General features: G+C 45.5%; 1 protein-coding gene across 1 annotated transcript in view; it reads right to left on the bottom strand.

Moving 5' to 3' along the window:
- Nucleotides 1-12,674, bottom strand: part of LOC119460883 (sodium-dependent nutrient amino acid transporter 1-like) — a 35,681-nt gene extending 23,007 nt beyond the window's left edge. Inside the window, 2 exon segments of the mRNA XM_037721997.2 lie at nucleotides 926-991; nucleotides 11,882-12,674. Coding sequence (XP_037577925.1) covers nucleotides 926-991; nucleotides 11,882-11,905 — 90 coding nt within the window. The 5' untranslated portion in view covers nucleotides 11,906-12,674.
- Nucleotides 12,675-15,555: the final 2,881 nt, after the last annotated feature.

Below are 15,555 nucleotides of genomic sequence, written 5' to 3'. Positions count from 1 at the left end.
AAGCACTCGCTAGAAAGTGGAGGGGGGAAAGGGGGGGGAAAAGTCAAGCTTGTTCTAGGTGCTGTTGATTCTACCCTCTGGATCAACTCCGCACAGCCAGTTGAAGTTATCCACCCAGCTAAAACGCCTAAAGGGAAGATGCTTCAAATGCGTCGGAAAATTTCTACAAACATTTAAGCCGTCATATACATTCTTCCTTGCCAGGTCTGATTGTCCACAACTACACCGTATGCGCTCCTTTTGCGCGTGAGTTACATGACATCTGCTAGTCAATTTCACGAGATGCAAAAACAAAGTGTCTAAGCGGGTTAACGTAATTTTAGTCTAGTGACGTCCATTCTATTACTATTGCCTGCTGAAAACTGAAAGGGGAGAGAGGGTGAAACTGATTGATCAGTAATGTGCGTAACCTTAGCGTGAAAATATTGCATTGGGCGGTCGTGTTTATCTCTGCTTTTTGCGACGCGATAAGTACTATTGCCGCGTTAAAATACGCGCGCTTGGCACTAATACCATTTACGCCTAAAACGGCCGCATTGAAGCCGGAAGTACCCGACAACTATAACATTTGGGTGACGCAAAAGTTTTCGGTGACACAGCCTTTCGATTTTGATTTTACTTTCTCATTACGCCTTACGGGAAAGCATACAAATAAAATTTAAAAAAGTATTTCACTTCCATGCAGTTTTCAATTTTTATCACCTTTGAGAGATTTCACAAACGTTAACGCAAAACCTGCTCTCAGCGCGCTGAAGAGAATGTGCAATAAAACATTTCGCTTTGTTCAGCGGAAATATGATATGTATGACATAACATTTTTTTTTCTTATTGTTTTTGCCCCTTGTACTTAGATGGCCCGCGAGGAATGTTGGTGGCGTTCTATTGCACCTTCAATATCTCGAGACAAGGACGAGAGTTCCCTTACCGTTGAATGCAACCCGAGAACGAGTCCGTTTTCACTTGTCTTTTCCTGGTAGGGAGGTGGAAGTTCCTGCGTGCAAAGAGATCCCAGCAGTGAGCGTCAGTTTACCTGGTCGCCAAAACGCTCTTATTTCTCGCGCTGAAGCAGCTTGGCTCAAAGAAAGAACTTGCAACAAATTCGAACAAAAGTATCAGCTGCCCTTTTATGATGCGCCTCCGAAAGACCGAACAGCATTGCGACAGTTACGGCTGCCTTAAGCCAACCAGGAGCCTGGTACGTATACGAACGAAAGTTCGTACGTACGAACTTTTACAATACGTTTTATGGCCTGAATTTTTCGCCTGAAGAAACACGCTTTAGTTTCACTTAAATATATATACTTTCATGTGACGTTAGAACATCCAAAATTAATTTTGGGGGGCTCGTTACGAAAAAGCGTAGTGGAGATCTAAGACGCAAAAAAAGCTGTTATAACCGCACATTTGCACGAGGTCGTTGCCACGGCCGCCGCATTCCGGCGCAACACACCACGGTCTCTAAAGTTATTGAAATTATTTAGTGATTATATAAATAAATAGAACATAGGGTCAGCGATATGAAACGAGGTAAAAGTGAGCCACCGGCTTGTAGATAAATATTCTCTTCGTAGAATCTCTCGTGGGATACCTTGTAACTTCCTATGCTTCCGCGTCAAACCAGTGAGATTTCATAACGTGTTTAGATCACCCTAGAAAATATTCTGCCCCTTTCAAATTTCTGGGGACTACACGTAGTATATTGTCAAAGCGTGCGTCCGAGAGAATGTCATTTAAATATTTGAAGAATATCAGCGTTAAAAAGTATGTCCAGTGTGATCTGCGTGATCATGTGACGATATTTGCAGAGCATTGCCTACTACCTTTGTATGCCAAACACCTGATACCTAACACTAACGACCACATCTACTTCAGTTCTTAGCTGGATCAGTGACACGTTTTTTTTGTTTATAAATCTAGATGAACAAAAAATGGAAAAAAAAAACATTTGAAGAGAAAGCGAATGCATACACATGACCTACGGGCCTGTGAGTTAAATGAATTCATAGATATGGCTCCAAGTTAATTTTGACCACGTCGTCGTCGTTGTCGCCGTCGATGTCGTCGTTATTCTTGTTGTTGTCCTCGTACAATCTGGTTTTACACCCCCTGTGGGCGATTGGCCAAGACTCGGGTGGATAAGGCCTAATTAATATAGAAGCAAAATTTCGCTCGCAGTTTTACGAAAACTGGTAAATTTAGAGTAACAGACGCAGCACAGTGAATGAAGTTGTCTGGGTTTAAATACACTAAAACTAATAATAATAATAAAGGAAGCAACTAACTGGACAACTAACTGGAAATAACAATTGGACAATCGCGTGCAATCAATAATACATTCTTGGACGGCGGCGCAAACATCCCTGTGGACTATACCATACCATTCAGTTGGTATAACGTGGTTCTATAAGCTTCCTTTTCTTCGGTTACAAATGCGTGCTGCAGCATAAAGCAACAAAAAAAAAACGAACACGAAAGAGAAAATTGTCATTCACCTGAGATTACCACGAAACCACAAAGGAAACCGAAGGTGCAACCACGGGTTTCCCAAGGTGCCTCCCTGTAGCTGGCGGATTTCCGCCGAAGTGCTTTGCCATATGCAGTGCCCCTACGCTTTTAGTTGCCGATCTATTTAGGCATCGCTCTGCTATCTGCTAGACTGGTTAGCTCAGATTGAACACAAGGAACCGCCCCGGAAAGGCGTTCGTCCCGGGTCCAATCGCCGAACCGGAACGAATTTTTCAAATGCGTATAGCGTTCTGTATGAGAAACTCGTTTGGGTTTTCTTTCTTAGCTTCGTGCTGCCTCTCAGGCGGATCCCAATTTTCCCTTTCATGAAAGTTCCCTCGCCCCTCGAACACTTCGCCAGAGCTAGTAAAGTAAACACCTACACTGTGAGACGCTAAAGGACTGTGTCACTGTGTCGGTGTTCCAGCGTTGCGCGTCAGTGCGAATTAGAAATAGCATGAACCAACTTGCTCCATTTATTGTTCTGCGGTCATCTATCAGATGAGGTGGCTTGCCCTATAGCGTTGCTTCTAAGCATGTAATGCTCAAACAGAGTTCTACATTAAGGAAAATTAGAACAACTTGTTCTGCTTTATTTCTGGCCATGGAGACCACATTTGTACGAGAAAAACAAACATCAAACGTTATTTTAACTAGTGCTGAAATTAATGAATTGGTAGCTGGTTTGCTGAACTACCCACAACTACAAATCTCTCTCCTGTGAATCAGAAACACTACAATATAGGCCATGCGATCCGTTTCCTGTGCTATAAACACGCTTTTGGTGTATCAATCTCAGAGTAGCATATCTTTCTTTTGTCGTGATCTTTCTTTTTATTTTTTTAGCTGGCCCAAGTTTTTTAAGACTTGCGGGTGGCAGATAGCACAATTCTTAACCTTGAGCTAAATTACTTGGTTAGGTGGCCATTACTTCTACGAGAAATCAAAATGCTTAATTAGTAACTAATTAGTAATACACGTAGTACAACTAATAAGTAGTACAAGTAACTAATTAACCTCTAAGTTATTTACATTACGGCACATAACTCAATGTAAGAATTGTAGCCGGTGGGTTCGCAAGGCATATCCACTTCGAACGAATTATCAGGAATATGCCAGTTTCGAGATTTTAATTTCCAAAGTGTCCGACGAAATGAATTGGTGTTCCAGTTACTTTGGTGTATCAATGCATAAACCCGCATTTTGTATTTTAAAAAGATATAAAAATAAGTGAAACAACAGTGCACTTTTATCGCAATTTTAACGGCGCATGTCTCGAAACCGGTGCCATCCTCGGAATTCGTTCCAAGTCGAATGTCCTCTGGTGCAGCACGTCACAAACGTGCTGGGGCCAGGATGCATGAGCCTACCAGGAGGCGTGGACTAGGGCCTTAGTTTATTTGGGACTATTAAATGTTATTTCTCTCTCTCTCTCTCTCTCTCTCGATATGGCTTGCAAACTCACTAGCTACAATTCATAAGCTGAATAATGTGCCGTAAAACAATTAGATACAAAGATAATTAGTGCAGTTATGTTAATTAATCCATTAAGCATATTGCTGTTTCCTAAAGGTAATGGCCGCCTGGTGGACTAATTTAGTTCAAGGGATAAAATTGTGCTATTCGCCACAGGCAATTTTTTTTTTAACTTGGTGCAGCTGAAGAAAAACATCCTGTACGATATGTTCGGCATTACAGCGTTACCAGAGCCCTCTGCATGGTCTGTCGGCTCAAAAAAACACAGAATTTTACAAATAATTCCGGCCGACGTGAGAGCGCTCAGGCAGGCGTGAACGTCAGCATTCGGCTTTTGTTGAAAGCAGTTTGACAGCTCGAGACGGTGCACATCAAGAAAACGAAGAACACCACCACTCGCTATCGCAGGAGGTTGGCGTGAACAAAGTCCGCTGTTTTTCGCAAGCTCCTTTCGAGGGCAGCGAGGCGACGAATGCAGGATGTGTGTTATTGCCGCGCGGAATTTTCGCTTCTCCCCGGCGCTTACTTCCTTCCCGCGCATGCGTTGGCGCGTCACAAAGGCAAACGGGTTTTCCGGATGTTGCTGACCGGGCGAAGCAAGACACTCCTCCCGCGGTATCGTACGCGCACGTGCGACCTTGACTCGCGCACGGCGAGCGCCAGGAGTTACGCTCGGTCTTCTCAAAACCGCGCAGCGCGAAGAAAGGCACGTGGCGCGCACTGTTTTGCGCTAACACGAAAGTGAACACCTAAGCCGGCGCATTTGAGGAGAAACTGCCTTACCTATATAAAAGAGGCTTTTCAGTATTTGCTGACTGATGACTAGTGTTGACCAGTCACTTCAAATTGAACATAAATTCTGGGGTTTTTTACGTACCAAAACCACGATATGATTATGAAGCACGCCGTAGTGGGGGACTCCGGATTAATTTCGACCACCTGGGGATCTTTAACGTGCCCCAATGCACGGGATGGACGCGGGCGTTTTTGTATTTCGCCTCCATCGAAATGGGCTATGATACCGCGACCTGGTGCTTAGCACCGCAACACCATAGCCGCTAAGCCAGCCCGGAGGGTAACTCACTTTTCAATGTTTGGTCAAACAGCATTTCTTGTAAACGCGATTACGTGAAAACATCGTGATCAACGACGTTTGCAACATAGTTATCGTACGGAAGAAACCTGCTCGTGGAACTTTCTTTTACTGCGCCGCAAAGAATCAGTGACTAAGCAGTTCTGAGGCTGATCACGAATGAGGTCGCAAGTTCGACTCCTGGCCACTGCGGTCACATTCTGAAGAAGGTGGAATGCAAAAAAACAAAAGCAAAAAAGAAACAAAAAGAACATCGTTAACCTTGTTTCAGTTGCACGTTACAGGGATACTAATAAGGGTGTGCGAAATTTGAAACTTTCGAATAACGGATCGAACAGCGTCCTATTCGATTCGGTCTTCAAATCGAATAGTCACTATTCGTAAATGCGAATATTTTTCGAATACATTTCGAATATCTCAAATCGTCAACTGCACCCAACTAAACATAAAATTGGACCAAAAGTATGTCAAGTTTTCACCCCTGAGGGCATAGACATAAAACATGAGAACTTGCGCAGTATATCAGGCTACGTCACTTAGGTAGACGTGCTTTACGGGTTATACAGCGGTCATTCGCACTCTCTGAAGAGTCCTTGTCATGCGAAGAAACTGCTTGTTTGCTTCTAATGCTCTATTTGTGCGTTTGATGAACAATGATTCATAACGTACTATGTAATGACAGAAACTCGCTAACTTTAAAAATACTACGATAAGAACATCAATTTGTATTAACTGTGATAATGACTGTTAATTATTCGAAAGATATTAGAAAACTATTCAATATTCGATTCGATTCGCGTCTGGCACTATTCGATTCGTATTCGATTCGGTTTAATAAATCACTATTCGCACACCCCTAGATACTATCGAGGAATATTAAATCAGTGCAGGCCGATAAAGTGTTCTTTCAGAACTCTATTACCGCTTTTCTGGGGTATCAGGCCTCCGATCAGGCTCAGAGTGGTTTCTTTTCTTTCTTTCTTTTTTTTTTTTTTTTTTTGGGGGGGGGGGGGGGTGATATTGCAGAAACGCGATTTACTAACGCTGCTCAACGTTTATCTATAGTGTCATCCTTAAAAAAAAAACACTCTCAGTGGTCGAAATTAATCCGAGATTGCCTACACTGCGTCTCTCGTGGCCCATGTCTTCCTTTGGCATGTGAAATCCTAAACCGTTCTTTTTATGTCACTTTATTTTAAATGGCTACAGGAACAATGACAATTACTTTAAACTCCCACTCGGCTGTTCCTTTCGTTTGCAGCCGATCACAAAAGTTTACGGAACACGGGTCCTATGACAAAGGGGAAGTTTCTGCTCTGGTAAGGCATGGTGATCATTGAGTAGGTCTCTAAATGTCCTGGAGATTGGAACTTTGAATCATAAGCTATGTGTACAGACTGCGCGTGAATTAAGATTTTTTCGCAGATTCAATGTTCCATAAACATTAGTGGCCGACTGTACTTGGTGGAGATAAGAGTGTGGGATAAGGAAAACACCGTAGACAGCAAAAAGAAAGAATCAAGAGCGGATGTAAATATCTCAAACGGTCTGAACGACGTTTCCATAAATGGACCTCTGTTTGTCAAAGGCGGTCTTGTCATTTCTGGTGTGTCCGTTTCCTGTTTGCGTCTAGTCAGGTGACGTCGGCACGCGTCACAACCAGCGACAACACGTGATTTCTCTTCGTTAACAGCACGCTTAACTAACCTGCCAACAATGATGATGACGACGGCTGTATGGTTATTGCGCAAGTGCGCCCCACAATGCACTAGTGCACTGGGGCCCACCGAGAGTATTGTGTAAATGTTATTACATTTAAATAATAACGATGATTTACTTTAATTTTGCAGCTACGAATGCACAATTTCTTTAGGTATAACTTATAATATGTAGATGCCATAAAAATAGATTTGTAGAGCCCAAAGATTGGCTACATGTTTAACTGGTTCGAGTGAAAGGAAACAAAAAAGTTGTCGCAGTTTCACCTGAAAGGCGAAGCATCAATTGCGATAGCAAATTTGTAGAGAGCTATACGGAGTAATGATATTAGCTTTATCAGCTGTATAAACTTGGACACGCAGCAGCACCGGCAATACGCAGAACTGTTGTCGACGCCGTCGGCGTTTTGCCCGCGTTCGCTCAAAATGCGTGCGGCGTTGGTGACTGTTGCCGGAGCCTCTGATTTAAATAGGCACTTGGTGCCGCAGCTAAACGTCGCCTCCCTTCCCTCACCCTCCCCCCCTCCCCCCCCTCCCCCACGGCCTCTCGCGCGTCGGAAGAAGGCGCGTTCGCTCTACATATATGGTGATTGTAAAGGAGGAAAGAGACGCCTATACTTCTGCAGCCCTTAAGCGAGCACGGCGCAGAACGCGCGTTCGTTCTCCGCCGTGCGTTCACTCCCCGTGAAAGCGCGCGCCCCTCGCGCCCTTTCACTCGCACATACAGCGTTCGGCGCGCGGCGACGACTTCATCTCCATTGACGTCATACGGAACCTCACGGCGATGCCGACGGCAGAAATCTGCTTTTGAGTGTCCATATAATTGTTATCGCAATAAAAGAAAACTTCCTTATGTTCCCAAGAAAGAGAAAGCATGCAAGGAAATGAAAGGCAAGGAGGTCGCCCAGATGATCCTCTGGTTTGTTACCCTACAATGGCGGTATAGGAACGGGGAAGAGAAAGGCACTCTTCCCAACTTGATGAAACTTCCATTAAGGAATACGCAGTGGGATACCAGTGTTTAACAAGCGTGTTCTCTGTCTCCGCTCAATGCCACCCGCCGCAGCATACTGCACAGTACTAGCGACGATAGTATAACTATACACATCACTGAGTGCGGGTAAAACCCGCCTCGCGGCCCACTCCGCCGTCTCGGCAAGCGTCCGTCCGCCCCCCCTGCAATTACGCGAGCTAACGCGCCTACTGATGAATGGCGTATCTTATTACCACTACATCTGCTTCTGAATGACCGCTCTGTGTACGAGAATAGATAAGTTGGGGAACACGGCGCACGAAGATAGCCTACCGACAGGGCAGCGCAGCACCAGTATCTCGGGGCCATCTGAGACTTGGAATACATTGGCGTTACGAATGCTGTCTAAACACTGATAACTTCCAAGAAATATGCGTCGATGGGATTCGGAGGGCTATCATTACACTGGCGCGCCCAGGTATGCGTCGTGCACACTCGTTTGGTATGTAGAAGGAATCTATGCTGAGCATTGAGCAATCCCCGTGAGACACGGTGTGCGCGAAAGATACTCTCAGCTAGAGGTGCAGAAAAAAAAAGTAACTCCAGTCGAGTTGTTACTGTCTCTGGACGGGTTATTGTCTACGTGTGAATGCAATCCCCGAAAAAAAAAAAACAATCCTTGCTTAACAAAAAAAAAAAAACGACAAATGCTAGAAACAGTAACGTCGCCAACGATTTGCTCGAAATGTGCGCGAAATGACAGTTGACTTTTTTTTTCTTTTTTTTTGTTGGCTTTCATTTCAGAAGGTGTTATATTGCTGTACATTAACAGCATAAAATATTATGTTTGCTCTTGATTGGAGGAATCATTGGTGGACCTATAAAGCATCCAGAAAGTGCACCGTCCAACGAGCCACACCACAGAAATTTTGTAACAGCGTTTCTTTGAATGTCATCAGAATATTTATGGCCACCAGCGAGAGAGAGAGTGTGTGTGTGTGCGTGGAGCTGGATAAGCTGCTTGCAATTAAGTGTAGAATAGAGATTCCTAGGAACATTTCTTGTTGGGCTATTTGGGTGAATCTATTAGAAGAATGTCGCACATTGACACTCATAGACAGAGAAGGACGGGCAGTACATTAACGGCCGTCTTGTCTGTCCTTTTCTTCGTATTCACGTGTCAATTTGCGCCCCTGTCCCAACAGAATATAAATAGTAAGCTGATTATCTCACATAACGCAAATAAGCATGTCGAGACTTATTAGTTGTGCAGAGTACAGGAAGAATCATGACGCAGCAGTGCATGCGAAAAAATAAAGCTCGAGAACCGAACCTTCTACGCACATGTACTTAGCTCGTTCCCGTAGGTTACACGAGTGTTGAGCAACGGGCTCGTGCAGAGCACTTTTCAGCACGTGGCCCTCCAGGCGTGATATGCACTTGGCCAATGATATCGCAGCAGATACCGTATACAGATAAATTGCATCTTCGAATATCGATATACAAAAGGAAACATAGGGAAGGGCGTTCACTACCAGCGAGTCTCAAGGTAGTAGCACTGGCACAAAGGATGAAAACTATTAAAGAAGAGAAAGCAGGTACAGGATATGGGTACAGTAAACGACTTTGCGTTCACGTACTATCTCGAGTCTGTGGCAATATCTGGAGCTCCGGTCCACTAAACTTTGCGATATGCAGGAACGTGTGCGCAATACTGTGAAATGGAACATGACAGACAGCGTGAATTGTTCGTGGGCTTTAGTATTCGCAGACGGCAGGACAGGGGCGAAGATTAAGTGTGATGTATTTCGTCACACATGATTATTATTATTTATCGACTTAAGAGTAGACGGCAATGTGCCAGAGGATCTACGATGCCACTTTAGGAAGATTTAAAACCAAGGTATATATATACACTCTTCTTATTAGGTCCACGGTGTTGGCTCAGTCACTAGTTGAGAGATTGGGGCCAGCAGCGTTTTAACGTGTCCGCGAGACAAGAGACAGCTTTAGATTAGGGGAGGCAAGCCGCTTACGTCTCCTAATCTAAACCTCTTTAATAGAGAGTTTTAGATTAGGGGGCCCCAACGCTTGCGTCCCCCTAATCTAAAACTCTCTAATGGTGATGATGCTAAATGCAAAAATACATATCACATGAAGTATCTCCGAAACTCGGTTGCCGAATCACCACAGTTTGTGCCGATCGTTACAGTGCCCGAGGTCACACTTGATCCACAATCATCGCAATTACAGCAGCGACTTCATTGCTGAGTGAGTGAGCGGTGGGATTTGACGTCCCAGAGCGATACTGGGGCTATGAAAGACGCCTTAGCTGAAGGGCTCCGGGTTAAGATTGAGCACGTGAGTTTCATTAAAGGAACGATAAAGAGGAATATTACGCTAAGCAGAGTTAGTAAATTGTGCTTCTGTAATAGAAAAGCGGCCACTGATACCGCGAAAAGAGGTTTGTTAAGCCAGGATAGACGCATAGCCTCAAGAACGAAACAAGTGGCGACACGGCCCCTATGTTTCGGCACCACATCATCGTGACGTCATGGATTATCACAACGTCAGAATCACTAGGACGGAATCACTTCAAAAAAAAAAAAAAAAAGATCAGTCTAGCAAACTTACAGAGCTCTTCCTGTGCCAAAACGGGCCAAGTACGAGAATATACCTAAAGATCCATGACGTCACACTGATGATATACCGGCTGTTAGGTTTCGGATCGGATTTCCAAAAATGGCCAATCTGACTCCGTTTTCTCCCCCAGTAGCCCACGGTCATTGGCCAAATTATTTAATATAGAATTCTGAAAGAACACTTTAACAGTGCGAACAGATTTGGTGTTGCTATAGGCTGCAGTGTCTCTTACGTGCAACGAACAAAAATCTGGGGTTTCACGATCCAGATCCATTATATCATTATGAAGCATGCCCTAGTGGGGAACTCCGGATTAATTTTGACCCTCTGAGGTTCCGTAACGTGTACCTAAATCTAAGTAAACGAACGTTTTGGAATTTCAACTCCATCGATGTGCGGCCGCCGCGGTTCATGTACTCCACACCCATCGGCAGATTACGATACGGCCGCCATCGCCGCCGGGAGTCGAACCCGAAACATCATGCCCAGCAGCAGAACGCCATAGCGATAACGTGTCGACAGCGAAATAAGAGGACCCGTGCAGTCAAATGGCGCCTTCCTGAATCCCAGCAATGTAAGCTACTCACAACAAAAAAATCGCATTATCGCAGGTAACGCTAATCATTTCAAAACGTAATATCGTTTTACACACAACGGCAATTTCCACGAGTTCTACATCTGTGTCATTAGCGAAGAACCACGTGCTTTTCCGAAAGGACAAGCAGCAAGCAGCAGACGGTCATTTGGTGTGGCCGTTGCACTAATTGAACCCTTCATGTCACGCTCGCTAAATTTCACTTTTTTGTCGGCGGGAAAACAAATGACCGAGGCGTGCGACACTCCAACCTTTCAACGGGAGACGTCTTAACCTCTTATGACCGAAATTTTCTTCATACAAGAAGAAAAAAAGATTACTCGCTCGAACTCGCAATGTATGTGTGGGGTCCAAAACTATAGTTTTCTACTACTTGGATTTTGCGGACTTGAAACGAAAAGCTTAAACGGCCGCCTAGCGCAAGAAGGTACCTCTATATCCAAATTGTTGTTACTGTGTTTATTTTGGCTCGGGAAGTGAACCGTTTGACGCCTAAACGTCTTGACACCTAATAAAAACACTTGCACTTGCGGCAAGCTTGCGATTTGGGCATGTGAATGGATGAAGCCACGCGTAGATTCCTTTAACGCGAAGTTCAGCCAGGATAAAATATGTTCGTGCAGAACCAGCTTTTATTTTTTTTTTTTTATGTGGTGCCGCGAGGCACTGATACTTTGCTGACGGACAACTAACGACGCCTGATATCGCAATTTATCTGTGTATTTATCAAGTGTCCCGTCCTCCCAACAAGAGATTGAAACCTGCACATGTCAGACTTGCCCCAACAGCTAGGACAGAGAACGTGAAAATGGACGAAACATCATAACTTTTGGCAGATGTTTCAGAAGCAGTTCTGAGAAAGCTCGAATCTCACTCACCTGAAGTTCCCACTTGTCCCGCATGTTGACGCCGCCTGTAGTTGAGTTGTCTTCAATCGCCGATTGCCTGGGCCGTTCCCCAGATCTCACCGTAGTACCCGCCGTAATATATGCTCAGCGCTGCCTGCTATTTAGCTTGGCATCTTCAGGTGTATTAGTACACCGATATGGAATCCATTGTCCGGTTAGCGTCCGCACCGGCCTTGCGGCGATAACAGCTATCTCGGCTCTATTTGTGTTTTCCTCTCGTCACCCGCCGCGTCGATCCCGGATGATTTACACCGAAACACTTTCACCAAGTCAAACAAGGGCGCGAGCAAAGCTGCGGAGATATGAACCCACCCGCGGAGAACGCGTCCGAGAGGGGCACCGACGATCGAAAAAGAAACTGCGTGAAGCCGAGCCGACGAATTCCAATAACGTATGCAGGCCGAGCGCTGTCGCCGCGCGGCAGGACAGCTTTGGCGGCGTTTTTTTTCCGAAAGGCCTTGCGTGCCGCTGCTCGGTGGCTTTCGGACAGGTTTCTGTGCTTCTTTCTTCTCTGCCCGCCACGCGCGCGCGGATCAACGAAGAAGGCGAGAGCGCCAGTAGCGAGGGTTTGCAGCGACGGAGCGAGCACGTGATTCGTTACGAGCGTGAAAGTAACTGACACGATCCTATTAGCGCTTACGCGCGCCGGTCTGCCAGTATTCCCCGTTCACTACGCTCCCGTATTTACACTTTCTTCTCTCAGAAGGCTGATTAGCTGTTTGTTCGCAAATAGAGAGACCCTGTTCTTCCCCCTTTCGCTCGTTCGTCGTCTCCCCACTTCGTGGCAGTCGCTGTCTGTAGAACAGCCGGCCTTCCCTCTCTCCTGTGCAGGTTAATGTAGGTCGCCGCGCTCTGTCAGCTTTCCGTGAGAGCGTCGCTGCAACCGGTGTGCAATGCATCTTTTCTAAGGGCTGCCCGCAAGGAGTGACATTTTTTCTCTCCCCCCCCCCTTCCCCTTTTTCTGGCTCTCAGCACGTGCTTCTCTTTCTCATCACGCTCTCTCTCTTACGTTCTTTCTCCTCACCACACGCACACGCACACACCGTACCCGAAAGTAGATTACGGGATTCGGCCTCGTTTCCTTTTCTGCGTGCCCTTTCCGTCCTCGCGGTTCTATCGTGACGCCCGATGCCGCGGTTACCGCTTGTCAAGCTACAGACTCGCTTTGGTTCTGCAGTTCGTGGAAATGCTGCAGGAAATGCGTGAGAACGTGCGCGATACCCTAGGAAAAAAGGGGTGGAAGAACGTGCGTTATCCGCGTGAACGCCGGACGATCACGTTTCTCTCAAAGAAACGCGGGACGCGGCTTCTATTTGCGTGACCCTTTAAGGTTCGAACCGGCATGGGTCCCTTCCTTCTTTTTTCTTCTAGGCAGGATCATTTACTTTCCTTTCTCGTGATGTAGTGACAAAGAGAAATGCGTAACTTGTTCCTCGAGTGCGTTAGTTCTAGAGAAAGTGGGCGTATTGTTTGGGTTTCGAAGTGGTGAGCTTCTCGAAGAAAATGCGTTGGAGTTCTTTTAAACCGTATGGTTAGCCGATTATGTTCCAGAAGGCTGGTTATGGTTTATTCAAAATTCTACATGTTACACATAGGTTACATTAGCAGGAATATTCTACTAAATGTCTCCTAGAAAGCTTATACACAAAAAAGAAGTAAATAAAAATAATGCGTACTGTACCGCGCATAAAGAGCGCTCTAGGTCCCGTCCGTAACATCAATTGAAATAGGGCCAACATAGGACCAACGTGGGACTATAGTGGCCTTACGCATACTTAAATTGGATTTCCGTTGGCCTATATAGCTTCCAGTGCTACACGTCACTTTTTGTTACTCCGGAAGGCAAGTTGATCACGGAGACCACGCACGTAGGATATACGTGCTTCCATACATGGTGCTACAATGTTAAAACGCCGTAGGCGCAAATTGCATGCCCTGCATTTTTATTCAGGTCCAACATTGACAAGATCAAGAGTGAAGTAACAAATGGTGGTATACTTCAAGCTAGCTGATTCGCAGAGCAACACATGCAGCAAGTATTCGAAGTTACCACTCTGGCCGCCGGGCGGAGCTCATTTAAAAACACCTTTAAACTAATCAATCTTACGGTCCTGGGTTTATTCTAGAGGCGAGCGTGATAAAGTCAGTGTCCTGGGTCCGGTTGCATCTTAGGTAGCAGCTCTACTGCGTCAACGTCGGCGTCGAAGAAATCTTGTAGCTTCTTTAAGCAACCGCCGTGCCACCGAATGGCGCTGATACCGGGGGAGCACCCCAGAGTGTCTTTTCTTCGGAAGCTTTTCCAAGGATATTGTACACCCATTTTGCCCTGAATTCTTCGTACCTCCCTTACAACCTTATAGTGTTAGTGGAACAGCGCTGGTCATAAGTGCAATGAACCCGTAAAAATGACCGTTTTAATTGTTACCGTCAGTAATGCTTCTCACAGACCTGAAACCTTGGAAGTGAAATAACGATTTCACAGGGATAGTTGTTATTAGGACTTACCCCCTGTATTAGCGGTATCACACTTGCTGTCTCCCCTGTGGGCTCACTGCTCGCTCAACTTTGTCAGCGAATACATTTTCTCGCCGAATATTTGACATGTTGTACCTACGTACTTTGTCTCCTAAGGCGCAACATACCAAGTCATGCGCAAGTGTCAGAGGGAGTGCTGGAATTAAGAGCCTATTACGCAGTTGAGTAGAAAAGTGTAGCAGGAACTTTGCGTAAATATAGAACAGTTCAACAAGGTCGCTTCTTCATAGTTAAAGGAATCCTTGAAAAAGACTAGTGCTCGAAAGAAACAAACGACAGAGGCACACGTGTCGTATTCACGAAGTGGTGGTCAATTCGAATGATTATTTAGACTTACATCATCATGCAGACTTGCATCTTTAATAGGTAAAGCTAAGCACCCGCCATTTACATCTTCAATGGATAAAGGCTAAGCACTTGCCGTGGCTTCGTCGCGGCTTTGGCGTTTCGCTACTAATCACGAGGTCGCGGGATCAAATCCCAACTACGGCGGCCGCATTTTGATGCGGACGAAATGCGGAAAGGCCCGTATCCCGTGCACTGGTGGGCACGTTAAAGAACCCCAGGTGGAAAAAAATTCAAAAGCTTCCCACTACGGCGTGCCTCACGATCAGATCGTGGCTTTGGCACGTGGAACTCCAGAATTTAATTAATTTTGAATAAAGCTAAGCACAGCTGTCTTGAATGCTGGAGAATTGAAACTTGAGTAGAACAGAAGACGCTGCATTTCAGACATAACTGAGAACCTGTACGTACCTGAAACGATTCCAGTCTCTACGTGGATTGTCTCACGCACTTTAACATCCAGTGTCTCTTTTTTGCATTCTGCTCCCAGAACCCTCGCTGGGAGAACAGGGAGGTGTAGTGCTAATGTCTAGGGGGCAGCGAGAGAGCTGGGGTTATTGCATTTACTGTAAGATGAATGCGCCGTACTCTCTGCATTTCTTTATAATCCTGACCCCACTTTCAACCTAAATATTTACGCACGTTAATAAAGCTTCTAACGTTCATATCCAGCAATCTTAGGTATACGTACTTCCAACGCGTTTCTGCATTAAGCGCGAGACACACGGTCCGATTCGGTGTCCGATCCGGCGTCCGACGCGCCC

The sequence above is a fragment of the Dermacentor silvarum genome, chromosome 8 (genome assembly GCF_013339745.2).
Source record: "Dermacentor silvarum isolate Dsil-2018 chromosome 8, BIME_Dsil_1.4, whole genome shotgun sequence".
NCBI lineage: Eukaryota > Metazoa > Arthropoda > Arachnida > Ixodida > Ixodidae > Dermacentor > Dermacentor silvarum.
Note: the sequence above shows the minus strand (reverse complement) of the source record. Positions and strands in the feature narration are given on the sequence as shown.